The sequence below is a fragment of the Emydura macquarii genome, unplaced genomic scaffold, assembly GCF_026122565.2.
Source record: "Emydura macquarii macquarii isolate MOO-44397 ecotype Brisbane River unplaced genomic scaffold, CSIRO-AGI_Emac_v2 contig_2369, whole genome shotgun sequence".
Lineage (NCBI taxonomy): Eukaryota > Metazoa > Chordata > Testudines > Chelidae > Emydura > Emydura macquarii.
In genome coordinates this window covers 200307-215249 of record NW_027132506.1, presented here as the reverse complement: position 1 = coordinate 215249, position 14943 = coordinate 200307, and the positions used below count along the sequence as shown (strand labels likewise).

The following is a 14943-nucleotide window of genomic DNA, read 5'->3' as shown; positions in this document are numbered from 1 at the left end:
TGTCATGAATAGCTGTAATTAATTCTAAATCAATGTGGCTAAACTGTGATCAAGGAGCTGATGGCACAGACTACGTTGCTGAATACTTGATGTGGACTCACCTCTGCACAAACCCCTCCAGCAGACTATGCAGGACATGACTGCGGTACCTCATGAGACGGACGTCCTGAGGTGTGCTGTCAATACACTGCCCATTCAGGATGGGGCGCTCAAACATGTTGCTGAACTCCTGCCGGGTACCCAGGAAGTCAGGACGGACAAAGTCTACCATGCACCAGTACTCAATCAGGTTGTTCTGGAGTGGGTAACCCGTCAGTACAACCCGTCGCCTGGAGCGGATGTTCTTCAGGGCCTGGGAAGTGCTGGCATGGCAATTCTTTATGCGGTGTCCCTCATCACAGATAACTACGTCCGGGCCAGGGCGGGATAAAGCCTTCTCAATCCCTGAGGGAAAGGAACACTGAGAATTATCTGGTCAGGTGACGTACCGTTTCACATGGCAGCTAGCTCCACAGAAGGAAAACTGAATAATTATGAAAGATGGGAAAAAAAATGCTAGTTGTTGTAGCCGTGTTGGTCACAGGATATTAGAGAGACAAGATGGGGGAGGTGATATCTTTTATTGGACCAACTTCTCTTGGGGAGAGAGACAAGTTATCGAGCTTACACAGCGTAAAAGCCTGTGATAAGGGACCTTGTCAAAGGCTTTCTGAAAATCTAAGAATAGGGCTGTGTCAGATCAGTGATGCTGATAGGCAGCCACCCATTCAGCACTTGATCTGTGTAAAAATCAGGGGACTTCAGTTTCTAGCAGAGTCTCTCCTGCACTAAATTCATTTAGAACCTACACACAAAGAAGTTATCTCCCAGCTGCGATTGTACAGACAGGGGGGTATTTCCCAGCAAGACTGGTGCCCCACCTTTCAGAAGCTCCTGCTGTCGGTCCTCCTCATCTAAGTCGATAATGACAGGGCCAGTTTGTTTCTTTGTTTTCTTCTTCCTGCCAGTGGCAAAGGATTTCTTCAGCGAGAGGAGACGGTACATCTCATAGCCCAAAAGCAGCACACCACCCTCCGTCACCCAGTCAGTCACCACCTTAGCACGGGCAGCCGTTGTCCTAGAAAAACAAACAAACAAAAAAAGAGACCTCTTCTTCAGATACAATTAAACTCGTTGAAATGGATGCCTGCTAAGGGAAAGGACCTGATCAATGACTTAAAACATTTGCTGGCATCAGACCAAACCAGCCGACGAGTACAATGAAGCCCTGTTACATGAAGATCTGGTAGAGGCTTCCAGCGTAGTAAGGGTAATATGGCAGAGAAAGGTGAACCATTAAAGGAAACGAGCTGCTATTGGAAGAAGTTTGCTGTATGTGAAACTAAGTCATATTTCACAGAGCAACAGAATCCTCTTAAGTTGTGTGTTAGGGAAGAGACCATTCCAAAGCACAAGATGCTTATGTACATGTCTGTATTTCTCTATCTATTCACAGCACACACCTATCCAGCAATCTGAGTTAGCTGCATTATTTCCTTGCCCTCCCACCAATATTAAGGACAGGCTCAGATAAGAGGCTATCTACAGCTCCACCCTTCCCATACACCAGAGTACAGCAATCCCCATCCAGTAAGAGATGCACATAAGAGACTCTAAAGAATATCAGTGGAATAGGAAGAAGAGTCTTCTAGTGAGGTGAGGACATCATTCAAGTGTGTTTAAGTGCCAGGTGAACTGCGAGTGCCCTGAGATTAATATAAATCCCACCAGATTGCATGAGAGAAAATGACCAAGAGTCAAGTAGCTCTGCAGCATCCATGAATACACGCTGTGTAAGATGGACTAATGAAAAGGACAATTCTCTGCCTTCATGATTTTTCCCTTCTGTGTAGGGAGGCTAACTCATTTAGAAGCCCTCAGGCATAGCAAAACTGAATAAAAGTGAAAATGTCTGTAAGAAGGAACCAAAGAGAAATGTGAAAATTCCCAGAAAAGCCAAATATAAAAGACAGTAGCAATCATACTTATGGGCTGAGGAATCACACGACTAGTCTCTGAATGAAGGGTGGAGGAAAGTACCCATCACAAACAAAACAATGCACTCCCTACTGGCCAACACTTAGCACAAGGTTTGGCATTTGAGTTTTCCCACCTTGATGGAGGAGGGGAAATGTGGAGGTGAGTTGACAGCCATGATGGAGGAGGGTATAAGTAATGAATGAGAGAAATCTAACCCCTCATTAAAAGATGCACCTTTTCAACGTACTGAAATCCTCAACTATATATTGCAGCCGTACAGAGGGAAAGAAACTAAAAGGACAGACATGGAAACAGATCAGATGAACAGGCTGCAGCAGGGCTACAGAGATGCTGATGCTACAACTCCATGATCAGCAGATTAACTGCTCTGGGGGGGCATACATGGTACCTACTTGTGTTCATCATTCAGGATATGGACTTTGAAGAAGCGCGGCTGAATTTCTTTTGGGTTATAGTCAACAGGAAGTGCTTCAGGAGCTGGGAGCCACATGTTGAATTCTGCTAGCCAGTTCTGGAGAGTGTTTACCTAGGGAGGAAAAAATGCATCCATCGAAAGGACTGGGGAAGTAGTCCCAGACCACAAAATTCAGTTAATTCACTTGAATTCTAATTGTCTAAATTGGACCTGCGAATCACATCCGGCTGTTCTCAGCTAGAAGGAGTGGCCCATGAAACACAATCTCAGGGGCAGAGGGAATGAAAGCAGTAAAATATGGAAGTGAGGGTACTTGAAGGCTCTCTCTCTCTCTCTAAGGTCTGATGGACCAACCCATCCTCCTCCCCACAACAATAAAAATAGTAAGTCCAATTTGATGGACCTGACAATGCTTCAGGCATGCTACTTACAGGTACAATAGCAAGGACAGTCTTCGCTTCCGTGTGTCGGAAAAGTACATCCAAGAAAGAGATCACCTGGATGGTCTTGCCCAGCCCCATGCTATGGGCCAAGATACACCCAAACCCACTGCTGCTTTTAAATCTCTCCAGGGATTCCACCAGGTTATCATACAGGAACCGGATCCCACCAATCTGGAGAAAATAATGGAAGAGTTGTCAAAGTAGTGATGGAAAACAGCAAAACGGTTCTATGTAGTTGCTGTTTGACATATACACTGTGTGAGTTTGACAGGTTCTGGGCCTAGACTTCCTATACCTGGTGAGGCTTTACTGCCCGTGCAAGCTGTGGAGCCAGGAAAATGTCCTCTTCATTTGGTGGATGGTTGATGTTGATTATGACCTGCCCCAGAGCATCCAACTGATTTAAGGCGTCATTCACATGAGAGCCACTGCTCTCTTCAGTACCATCATCTTCCCCCTCATTGGCAGAATCGCTGCTGTCCACAATCTGGAGGGCCTCATCCTCTCCTGAACTCAATTCAATCACTTCTGTAAAAGAGCCAGATGGAGGAAAGGGTGTTAACTTTTCACTGGACTTATCAACAGGAGTCAAATTATGTCAATTTTCAACGAAAGACTCAAAAATACCTATTTCAAACACAGATTTGAATATTCAAATACAATTTGTAGCCAGTGCCTGGCAAGAGGTGCTTTTCCTCATGTTAGAAAGGTTAATTAAAGACAATTTGGGAGCAGAACTACCAGAATTAGTATTACATTTATATAAAAAAAAAAAACCCTTTTAGATACATAAAATCTGAAGATAGACACAGTTGTGTGGGAGACCTGACTGGATGAAACTGGGTGACTGGGACCACCTGGGAGATACAGGGATGTGTGATAGATTGGTTGTGAGCCTTACCATCTTTAATGCTATGTAGTATTCCTTTTGTGTCATCTTCACTGCCACTGCTAGTGCTATCCAAGCAGATCACTTCCTCAGCTAGGACCTGAGGAGGAAGCTGAGTGGCCTCGGCTGTTCTTAAAACAATTTCCTCTACAGAAAAATAGTGAACAATATTAAGCAATACTAATAATTATCAGGAAAGAGGCAAAACTATTCAGAGTAAAGTCAACATTCCATTTTACATTTGTTCCAGTCAATTAAGTCCTGGGATTTTCCATAATCGACTCTTGCTGTTTAACCTACTGCTGTGTCTCAGTTTAGCAGGTCATTCCATCTCCCTTTTACCTTCCTCAATGTGCTCAATGCTTCTCTCTAAACAACAATCCACTAACTGTTGAGAAGCTCCCTATTACAAGCCATTTTAAGGTACAGCTTGACAAAGCCCTGGCTGGGATGATTTAGTTGGGGTTGGTCCAGCTCTGAGCAGGGGGTTGGACTAGATGACCTCCTGAAGTCCCTTCCAACCCTCATCTTCTATGATTCTATGTCTGGAGTATATTCCTCACTGGAACTCCAAAGCCCATTTTGTCCCAAAAGCTGAGAAAAACAGGATAATCTTTTCACCATCCGGTGCCATACAACAGGGAAACAAAATATTCTCTTTTCCTTACTTTGCACTACATCCTGTAGAGAAAACGCAAGTGTTTAGTGGCTGAATGGGGCCAGTTTGCAGTCTCCTTTTCCTGGAACTGTGGTCCAGAATTTAAGTTTTCATTTTTCAAAAATAACTCTTAAGTCTTTATGTTTGTGAAGAACATTTTAAAGATTTGGAGAGAGTGTAAAAAATATAATGTCTCCATGGTCTGCAGACAGCTTGGAAAAATAGCTCTGAGAGGTGTGACCTGCCTCATTCATTTCAATGGGTGTTAATTCTGAAGCCTAATTGTTCTAATTCAAATGTCTACACTGTCCATTATTTCACTGGTGGTCAAAACATGCAAGAAAGAAGAGTGATGACCATTTTGAGAAGATTTGCACCACTTACTCAGAGTCATGTTTGGTTTGGGCGTCTCAAAGTGTAGACTTGGGTTTGAATATGGGGGTAGGAAGTGTACCGCCTTTTACTCCTTTCGGCTGCTACCCTTAAAACTTGCTTGTGAATGCCCCTCCCTGCTTACCTGGAAGGAACTCTAGTGGTACAGTGGGGATGGCCGCTGGATAGTCCTTTCGCTGCTGCTCCAGCCGTTTCCTTCTCTCCAACTCTTCCAACTGGGCTGTTTTTGTCACAGCCTCAAGCTGGTCCTCCCGCAACAGCTTTCTGAGCACATGGGCAAACACAGAAAATGTTATTTCATTGCCCAGAAACAATCTATCCTAAATAACTTGGATGGTTTCAATAGACGATTTACAAACTTCAGAAAGAATGTACTAAGAACATCATAGCCAAATGCCACTGCATGACAGCTGCAATTTTAGGTGAGGCTGCTCATTCTTAACTGCCGGCAAATGCCACTGTTGTATGAGGAAAGGACTGGTGTTTGATGGAAGCCAAAGCCTGGATGGATGGAAAAGGTGAGTGGACAAGTAGGTGTCTGCACTGAGATGCCTAGGAGCAGTAAACTTGAAAGGATCTTTCTGTAAACAGCAGGGTATGAGTGTGTTATTTATTGCTATGGTATTAGAGTTCACATATACCAGCAACGGAAAATCAGGCCAAGGGAACTTTGTTAGGAAACAAAGCACCAGTTCACATACAGAAGCCTTCAACAGCAAGTGAGGAAACAAGTACTTTCAAGTCACTTTCCTGATTTCCTGGTCTTTCCAGGAACAGTGCATTCCAAATATACTTAGGAGTTATCTTAAAAACACCACCTTACAGGTAATCCCATGCATTTTGGAAGGTTCTGTTTTTTCCCTCTCAGATAAATGTGAAAGGTGTCAGATCTGCAGCTCTGGAGACTGAATTTCTCTACCCAGGAGATAGGTACAGTCTGATCGGTGGCAATGCAAGGCTTCTCCACACTGCCCTGCCAATTCTTCCTAGCTCTCAAATGTAGGAACCTCCCCCTCTATGAGTAAGGCATTACCTTGGTATCCAGGGCCCACTACACTACTGTTGCTTGGTTGAGGCTGCCAACAAGAGGGCTAATTAGTATTAACTGTCATGTGACCCAGACAAAGACCATCAATGCTTTTCACATAAAGGCATCAAACCACCATCAGCTGGTATAAGGCTCTAGATGCCATTATGACTCCTCTGAACCATCTAGTTCCCTGTAAATAAATGTTATGGCAAACTTCTTACAGCCCTACATCCTGTCACAGATTATAGGAGGGGACCTAACAAATCTCAAATTACTACATTGTAAAATGAAGGAGAAACAGATTTTCAACATTTCAGTCACTGGTTGTGACCTGAGCTTTCTTGCAAACACAAACCTCAAATCGTGCAGGGAAAGGATTTATTTGATATCATTTATTTAACATCATCAGCTTTAGCAGGAGAGAGAGACATCCTGCACTCAGCTATTGATTAGATGTAATGGTGGAATTGATTTTCAACCATTTGGTTTTAAAATCCAGATGTTAATTATTTTGCCAATTTCATATATTTGCTTCTGTGCAGCTGAACATGTTACTCGTCTGAGATCTCAAACAGTTTATTTGCCCCCGCCACTGTTAAAATGCTTTCGTTTTAAAGAACAGAAATTGTCTGGTTTTCTATCAAAGCTGGTGGCAAAAGTCTAGCAGCAACACACATTCAACTGAATAGATGCAACTTTCCCCCATTAAGACTGTGGGACCCTCTGCCCTTTCCATTCTATTGCTGCCCACCTTATGTTCCTCCTCATGTGAGAAGGTTTCTGAGCCCTCTTCTTTTTGGTGTCCTCAGAGGCCAGGCTCTTGTGCTGGTTCTGCACGAGTCGCTCCGCCCGCTCGCTCTGAGATGAGGTAGTTGAAGTAGAGCGTTGCCATTCCCCATCCTCCCCATGCTGAACAGGGTCACAGCTGAACACATCTTCCTGGGGCTGGTCTGAAAAGTCAGGGCGATAACAAATTGTTAAACAACCATCCTACATTGTCAGTGAGGTTTTACCTAAGCGCTAACCAGGACTGAGCTGAAAGATCAACTGGCATCATTCATCTCTCTTTTGGTTCATTTGTTTGTATATTTCTTTGACGGCCAAAACTGTGAACTGACTTCTCTGCATTGAAGATGCTACTGAGTACAGTGTTAAAGTTCTAGGGCCGGTGTCTGTCTCCTGTGAAAGAGAAGGCTGCATCATTAAAAACAGAGTCAAAAGAAAAAAACTCTAGGGCCCTGACATGAAAATGAAGTGAGCATATTATAAATCATGCATGTTTCCTGGCCTAAGAGTTCACTTCCTTCTAGTGGCCAGAATTAGTATTGATTAGGAGAGGTAGCCAACAGTTGCCATAACTCTCTTTCCTCTGCTGATGATGCTGGAGCAGAGGAAGGTTTTCCATTTATACTGCATTTGGGCAACCACAAATCTAGATGCAGCTAAAAGTCAATGTGCATATGATGCGTGCTACCAACGGCTATAAGAACATAAGAATGGCCATACTAGGTCAGACCCGTGGTCCATCTATCCCAGTGTCCTGTCTTTTGACAGTGGCCAGTGCCAATGTGTCAGAGGGAATGAACAGAACAGAGCAATTATTGAGGGATCCATCCCGTCGTCCAGTCCCAGCGTCTGGCAATCAGAGGCTTAGGGACACCCAGAGCAGGGGGGTTGCATCCCTGACCACCTTGGCTTATAGTCATTGATGGACCTATCCTCCATGAATGTATCTGATTCTTTTTGAACCCTGTTATAATTTTGGCCTTCATAGCATCCCCTGGCAACGAGTTCGGGAAGTAGGTTCCAACAAGCTTTATAAAAGGAAAATGGTCCAGGGTTCCACAAAAAATGCTGTCTAATTTTAACAGCAAAGGGATGGCGGGCACCCCATCTCAGAATCAACTCTGCTCCTCCTATAGAAAAAGTTAAATCAGAGAACTACAGTAAGTGGGAAAGGCTCTGCCTTTGAAACAGATAAGGAAAGAACAAAAGGCTGTGACAAGAAAGAAGAAAAGCTACACCAACAGGTAATATATTCAGCGATACCAGAATCTCTGGACATGGGCAGTCCTCTCTGAAAGGAGAGATGGCTGCAGTAACAAAGGATACCACAGTGTGATGTGTCATGCCCGCAGGCACCACTGGAGGCTGCCACATTAACACACCAGTTACATTAGTCGTACCATCCATTTTTCCCCCTCAAAGCTGGGGTCCCAGGCATGGTATTTTGCTCGCTGAGCGAAGTGAACAGCACTGCAAGTTCAGCCCAGCAGAGATCCCATTAGACATCCTCCAGAACTATTTACATTTGCCCTCAATGTAAATCAGAGTTCACGCAGCACTTCTGAACACAGCACATCATGGGCCACAGCCAGGAGACAGACTCAGAATGGGCCTCTTTCTTCGCACACCCATACCACTAAGCCCTGCCTATGCCAGAAGAACGGTTATCAGCAATAGGTAGAGCTGACCTTGTGCTGAACACTGTTTTGCTGCAAATGGAGACAAGGACAAACTGAACTCCGTATTACGAACCTGGTGGGTTTTCTAGCATAGGCAGGGCTTTAGAGTCTATTACTACCACATGCCTCCCTAAGCACACAGGCTCACAGACCATGTATTATATTCATTTAAAGGGAGAATCGGTGCTCAGAAAATAATCCAGTTTCCTGGGCTTCCCAGATTAGAGCTCTGCCATTTGAGCTAAAGTTGCAGTTTGGTTACATTACCCACAATTCTTTAACATTGTTTTGTCTTGATTCACAATTATATAACTAGATGAAAAGATCGGATAAAAGAGGGCAGAGGGAAGCAGCAACAGCAGCAACGTGACTGCATTCTACACGATGAGTCATTAAACCAGTAACTTTCTCAGAGCCAAACAAAGCCATTGGTTTCCCTGCTGCCATCCCACCCTGGGACCTTGAATTAGAGAAAAACAAAGTCATGTTCATTTTGGAGAGGGAGCACCACTCTTTCTGCTGGCTGGCAATTACTGATACAGCACCCTTTTTTCCCTCTGTACTGACTCTTCTCCAGTAGAATACCAGTAGCGGGTACAGCAGGGCAAACCTCAAATAACACAATTCATCAGGGGGTGGAGCTGTCTCCAGGACATGTTCCCCTATCTGTCTTTCAGTCCCTCTGCATACTTACTTTTCTACACGTATTTTCTTACTCTCTTCTGTACTTGCTCCAAACAGTATTTAACCCATGCTTAAGTGTAGGTGACACACAGCTGTGGCCAGAATCTCACCTGAGCAAGAGTATGAAAGTCAACTCTGAGAAAATGGTTTGTCCCTGTTCAAACACAACATGACTGATCAAGCTAGAACCTTGTTCAGCTGCAACCCTCTTTAATCTAGTAGTTAAACACAGTTGTTTGCCTTGTGTATACAATTCCTAAGGTGAGGACTGCAGTATGCATGTATGACCGCATACATGGTATATAGCCATCTGGACAGTAACATCTTGCCCACATTAAGGACTTTACCAAAAAAATCTCACCAGTTCAGCTGAATTGATACTACAGTGGGAGCCATGGGGTGGGGTAGCAAGGTTCCCATGGCTGGGTGCATTTTTATCACGGTGTTAAATAAAACTGCTTTTTAGTAGGCTTAACACACACTTAAACCACCAGAAGACGCTGGAGTCTTCTCTGGGCTATGACAGCTACTCCCAGCGGCTTTAGCACCTGGACAACTGAGCTGACATTAGAACCAGGGGGGATTTGTGTTAAATTCCCTACGGTAGACACTATTGACATCTTCTGCTAAACACTGACCTAACATTAGTCTTTCACTAGTAGCACTTTTGATCTTTGTGACAGAGGAAGTGAGGGAATGTTCTAGGGACACCGCTCCCACTACACATTTGATTGACATGCTAATCTGACACCACTACAATAAGCAGCATTTTTCACAATGTAACAATTTGTCAACCATGTTTGCATATCCACAGCTGCCTAATTGTGTTTCTGCTGTCAGTGCTGCCTGGGAAAGTCTGGGCAGTTATCCCATACTGCCTCAGCAAGGGAGTGCAACCAGGAACATGTGCAGCACTGCACACTGGATAACCCTGCCCACGCAGGGATCGGGAGGAAGGTCCACCAGCCACACTGGCACAGTTCGGAGGTCCTAGCTGAACGATAGCATTACACTCAGGACACAGGAATAGAGTCATGTGCCAGCCCTGGCAGCCAGCGTCTATGGTTACTAACCTTGTTCCAACGTGTTGCATGGTGACACAAACCATATTTAGAACCAACTAGAGCAGGGGTTCCCAACCTTTTTGGCTCAAGGGCCATAGATATCATTTTTACAAGCCTGAAGGCCAATCAGTGTCCACTCTCCGCCAGCAGCCCTCCTCCCCCACTGCAGCCAGACGAAACGAGTTCGGGCAGCCTCCTCGCTGATCTCCCATCCCCCTGGCTGCAGCAGGGAAACCGCACATATCCTGTAGCCCCATGTGTTCCACCTGGGTCTCTAGGCAGTGGCTCCATTCTGCACCCAGGGGGACGGGAGATCAGCGCTCCCCTCCTTCTGGTTCCAGCAGAGACCCCAGCACCTAGGGACCCAGGCAGAGCACTGTGCTCTCTGCTGGAGCCAGGGGACGGGCTGCAGCAAGGCACCTGCACTGGTCTTGTAGTCCTGCGGCAACGCGCTCCGCCTGGGTCCTTAGGCAGCAGCTCCCTTCTGCAGCCAGCGGGAGAGGAGCCGTGGGCCACTTTGAAAGACCCTGTGGGCCACAGGTTGGGAACCACTGAACTAGAGTGTGAGCTCTTTGGGACAAGGACCATCTTTGTGTTGTGTGTTTGTACAGCACCTGGCATAATGGGGCCCAGTGCATGACTGGGGATTTTAAGTGCTATCAGTTGTACTAGCACAAATAAATAATAATAATAGCAATGTCACAAATTGTTATTACTCATTCAGCTAAAGGCTAGTATAGATGGAGGCATAATGGCCTTTCTACAGTAACAATTAAGTCAAGAGACCTGGTTACAACATGGCTCCAGTTTGCAATGGAGATAGACCTTGCCCATGTTCTGTACCTGGACATGCCCCATCTGCACTACAGACTAGAATGGTTCTTTTAACAATCAGAAGACAGCCACGTTGTAACTAGGTCTCCTAACTCAGTTGTGTAGACCAGCCCAAATAAAATCTATCTGCACTATGGAACTGCACGGTTCCAACTCTACTAGATCTGCAAATGAACTTATGGAAGATGCAGTGACGCACAGCATCCACAGCAGGCATCTTCTTTGAGGTACACAGCCACTCCTGTAGGCCCTGGGGATTGTTGCAAATATCCCACAATGCCCAGCACGGCTACCAGGAGCAGGTTCATATTATCTATGGCTAGGCTTAGCAGAATATTTTTAATTAATTTTTTCAATAATTTAAATGGCAATTATCTGTTTATTTTTAAATATTTTTATTGTTATCTTTGTAAATGTTCACAGTTGTGCAAAATTATGGATTTTAGGCTTTTTATTTTTATTGATTTAAATTTTCACAGTTGTTGGAAACTATGGGGGGGGGGGAATCAGACAATTGTTTAAAAAGATTAGGTGTTGATATTCAAAAAGTTAAAGCTTTGTAACTGTTAAAACAAAAATTCTCAACATCACGTCAATCTTTAAATCAAACTAATAAGTTCTCAAGTAGCATTTTTCTTACTTTGCCTATCTGCAAATTTCTATCATTATTGCTAGATATATTTTTTCATGGGTTTGTTTGTGTGTGTATGGTGCCACCAACATTTATAAATATTTACCAATAAAAATCTAATCTTTCTAAGCCTATCGGTGGTATCTGGTATACATTTCACACAGTTCCGTCCTGCACAGCCACTGTCAGTGCAGAGGGGCAGTGAGTACACGTGATATTTGCAGATATTGCAGATTGGTGGAGAGTCAACTGCTTCCTCTGAAACCACTGCCAGACTGCAGGTATGCCTGGGAGCCACTTTGAGGTGTTGGTGCTCAATGTGGCCAGGAGCTCCATTTTATTCTTTTCCTTCGTTTCTTCAGTCAGGCATTCTGATAGCAGCTTTTTTCTTTGTTCTTGTGCCTGTCTTGTAGAACTGAGCTCACCGTTTCTTTCTCAGATTACCTTCTAGGAGCCAAAGATGAATTATCTGGCCACAGTTCAGAGAGAGGGAATCTTCCAGAATCCTCTGCACAGCAAAGGGACTTTCTCCCATCTCACTTAGCCCATTCCACAAGAGGAGTCAAGTGGATATTGAAGCACCATGTGAAGTAAGTATATTTGTGCTAAAGACTCTTAGTTTTCTCTTTTTGAGTTCACAGTTCACTATCAAACTGGGAGAACATATCTAGTTGGGTCCCACAGGATTCAGTCTTATGTCTGGTACTATTCAACCTTTTCATTAATGATTTAGATAATGGAGTGGAGAGTATGTTCATTAAATTTGCAAAGGAGAACAAGCTGGGAGGGGTTGCAAGCACTTTGGAGGACAGGATTAGAACTGAAAACGACTGACAAATTGGAGAGTTGGTCTGAAATCAACAAAATAAAATGTAATAATATAAGTGCAAAGTACTTCACTTAGGAAGGAAAAAATCAAATGCACAACTACAAAACGGGAATAACTGTCTAGATGGCAGTACTGCTCAAAAGGGTTTGGCTGTTACAGTGCATCACAAATTAATAGGAGTCAACAATACGATGTAGCTTTGAAAAGGCTAATATTCTGGGGGGTATTAACAGGAGCGATGTATGTAAAACAAGGAGGTGATTGTCCCATTCAACTCAGCCTTGGTGAGGCCTCTGCTGGAATAGTGTATCCAATTCTGGGCACCACACTTTAGGGAAAATGTGGACAAATTGTCCATAGGAGAGCAACAAAAATGATAAAAGGTTTAGAAAACCTGACCTATGAGGAAAGTTTAAAAAAACTGGGCATGTTTAGTCATGACAAAAGAAGACTGAGGAGGGACCTGATAACAGTCTGCAAATATACTAAGGGGGCTTATACAGGGGAAGGTGATCAATTGTTCTCCATGTCTGAAGAAAGGCCAAGAAGTAATGAGCTTAATCTGCAGGAAGGGAGATTTTAGTTAGATATTCGATAAACTTTATAACTACAAGGACAGCTAGGCTCTGGAACAGGCTTCCAAGAGAGGCTAAGGAATCCCATCATTGGAAGATTTTAAGAATAATCTGAACAAACACCGAAGAGGGATGGGTCTAGGTTTACTTGGTACTGTCTCAGTGCAGGGGGCTAGATTTGATGACATCTAGGTCCCTTCCAGTCCTGCATTTCTATTATTCTTTGATAATCTCTGGTTTTGTGCATCCAAACACAAATAAATCCACCCTCTCATTAGGGAAGAGAAAGAAGACAGCCCCCAGCAGCAGTCAGGGTCCAGAGTGTTTGAAAATCTCTGCCCTTTCTATCAGGCTAGCTAATTAGAGAGCAAAAACACTTTGTTCTCGTTTTAAAATAATCAGTCTCAGCCCTCCAAGCAACTCAGCAGCTTTAGGCCCCTCCCACCCAGAGCAGCCTAACAAAGAACTAATTATGTAACCATTACATAAACTGATACACCCACCCCAGCACACAGAGTCACAAACACATACAACCACTTGTTCCTGGTGCCCCAAAGGCTAGCAGAGCCCAGGGGAATACACCAGACATCCTCCCCCTTGAACTGATCATCGTGCTGAGCAGACAACCAGTTCTACAACTAGGATCCATCACAGGGAGCCGCTTCCATCGACATACGTGATCTGCTACATTTCATGCTCAGCTTTTGCTGTCTTCCTTTTTTCTCTCCCTCACATTCTCTGTCCTGCATTTTTTGCTGCTCCAGGTACTCTCACCTCTCCTCCAGTCTCTCTATTTCCCTTCCTACTTTCCAGCTCTAGCCTGTGTTGTGGGGACCGAACAGAGGACTGCAGAATGCAACTTTCATCAGAGCCGGTGTCACTTCACTGGAGGAGTTTGCTAAAAAGAGCCAAGCGAGGAATCCCCTCACCCTACAGAAGGAGTACCCAAATGCAGCTCAGAAGTCTGCAATGCAGTCCAGAGCAAAGTCTTTGCTGCAGAGATGCAACTTGCAGAGACTACCACTCCCAGCATGCAATGCTTCATCTTGACCTGGGTTAGCCATACTATATGCTGATACTGAATTTGAGAACAACTGCCATCTGCGCCAATTAGCTGTGGGATTCAAGCTCTTGGGCAAATTGCAAATGTGGCCCTCAGTTGTGCAAAGAAGTCCGTCACCACTGCCTAGGGGACCCTCTGACCCCTTGCGAAGCAAGCAGCACAGCAGCTTCTCTTAGCACAGCTTACCCTCATTGACGAAAGAAAGTCAATGCTGTATGAAAAGCAATTATTAGAGGGAACATAACCCAATTCCCACTCGCTCTGACTCCTCAGGTTTGCACACAATGTAGGCTGCTGTAGCTAGTACCTTGCAATGCATCACAATCATGGCTATACTAAGAGGCACAAAAGTGAATCTTCCAGTCTGTACCTGCTCAAGCCCTGGAGCTTTCTGTCTGATGACTGATGCTTCCTCTGGCCTGTCACACTGCACACACATCAACTCTGCTGTCCTCATTAGCATTGCTGACTTATCTAGGAGTTAACAAAGTCAGGTCTCTCTTTTGTACTTGTTACAAAAACTCAAGGCAGAGTATGTCATATGAGTATATCAAACAGCTCCACTTGCAGTCTAGTAACACATTTTTCATTTATTTATATAGTGATCAGTCACTGTAGTATTAAGGCAGCATGCAGGGGGCCTGCAGAGAGAGAGAGAGAGAGAGAGAGAGAGAACAAAGTAGCCTGCTTTGTATAACAGCACTCCCATCCAGGCATGGGATGGAGGGATATTATGTTAACAGGCTCTGAAAAAAGTACCACTGAGGACAGAGTTACAGGGGTGAAAGTAAGAAAAGGAAAATTCTTGAAGGAAAAGGAGGAGAGTGATCTCCAGATTCCTTCTGGGTGTGAAGGAACCCACAACCAGTGGAAATTAAAAAATAAACCAAAAAACATTCCCACTCTCTTTCTGAGGTTTTTCTTAGTGTA

General features: G+C 44.3%; 1 protein-coding gene across 1 annotated transcript in view; it reads right to left on the bottom strand.

Annotated features, from left to right (window-relative positions):
• Nucleotides 1-14943, bottom strand: part of RAD54L2 (RAD54 like 2) — a 75254-nt gene that overhangs the window by 13753 nt on the left and 46558 nt on the right. Inside the window, exons 3-10 of the mRNA XM_067561157.1 lie at nt 6620-6818; nt 4963-5102; nt 3800-3934; nt 3194-3426; nt 2887-3069; nt 2433-2566; nt 921-1117; nt 102-444 (exon numbers count right to left, since the gene is read on the bottom strand). Of these exons, the coding sequence (XP_067417258.1) occupies nt 102-444; nt 921-1117; nt 2433-2566; nt 2887-3069; nt 3194-3426; nt 3800-3934; nt 4963-5102; nt 6620-6818 (1564 nt within the window). The remainder of the gene's footprint in view (nt 1-101; nt 445-920; nt 1118-2432; nt 2567-2886; nt 3070-3193; nt 3427-3799; nt 3935-4962; nt 5103-6619; nt 6819-14943) is intronic.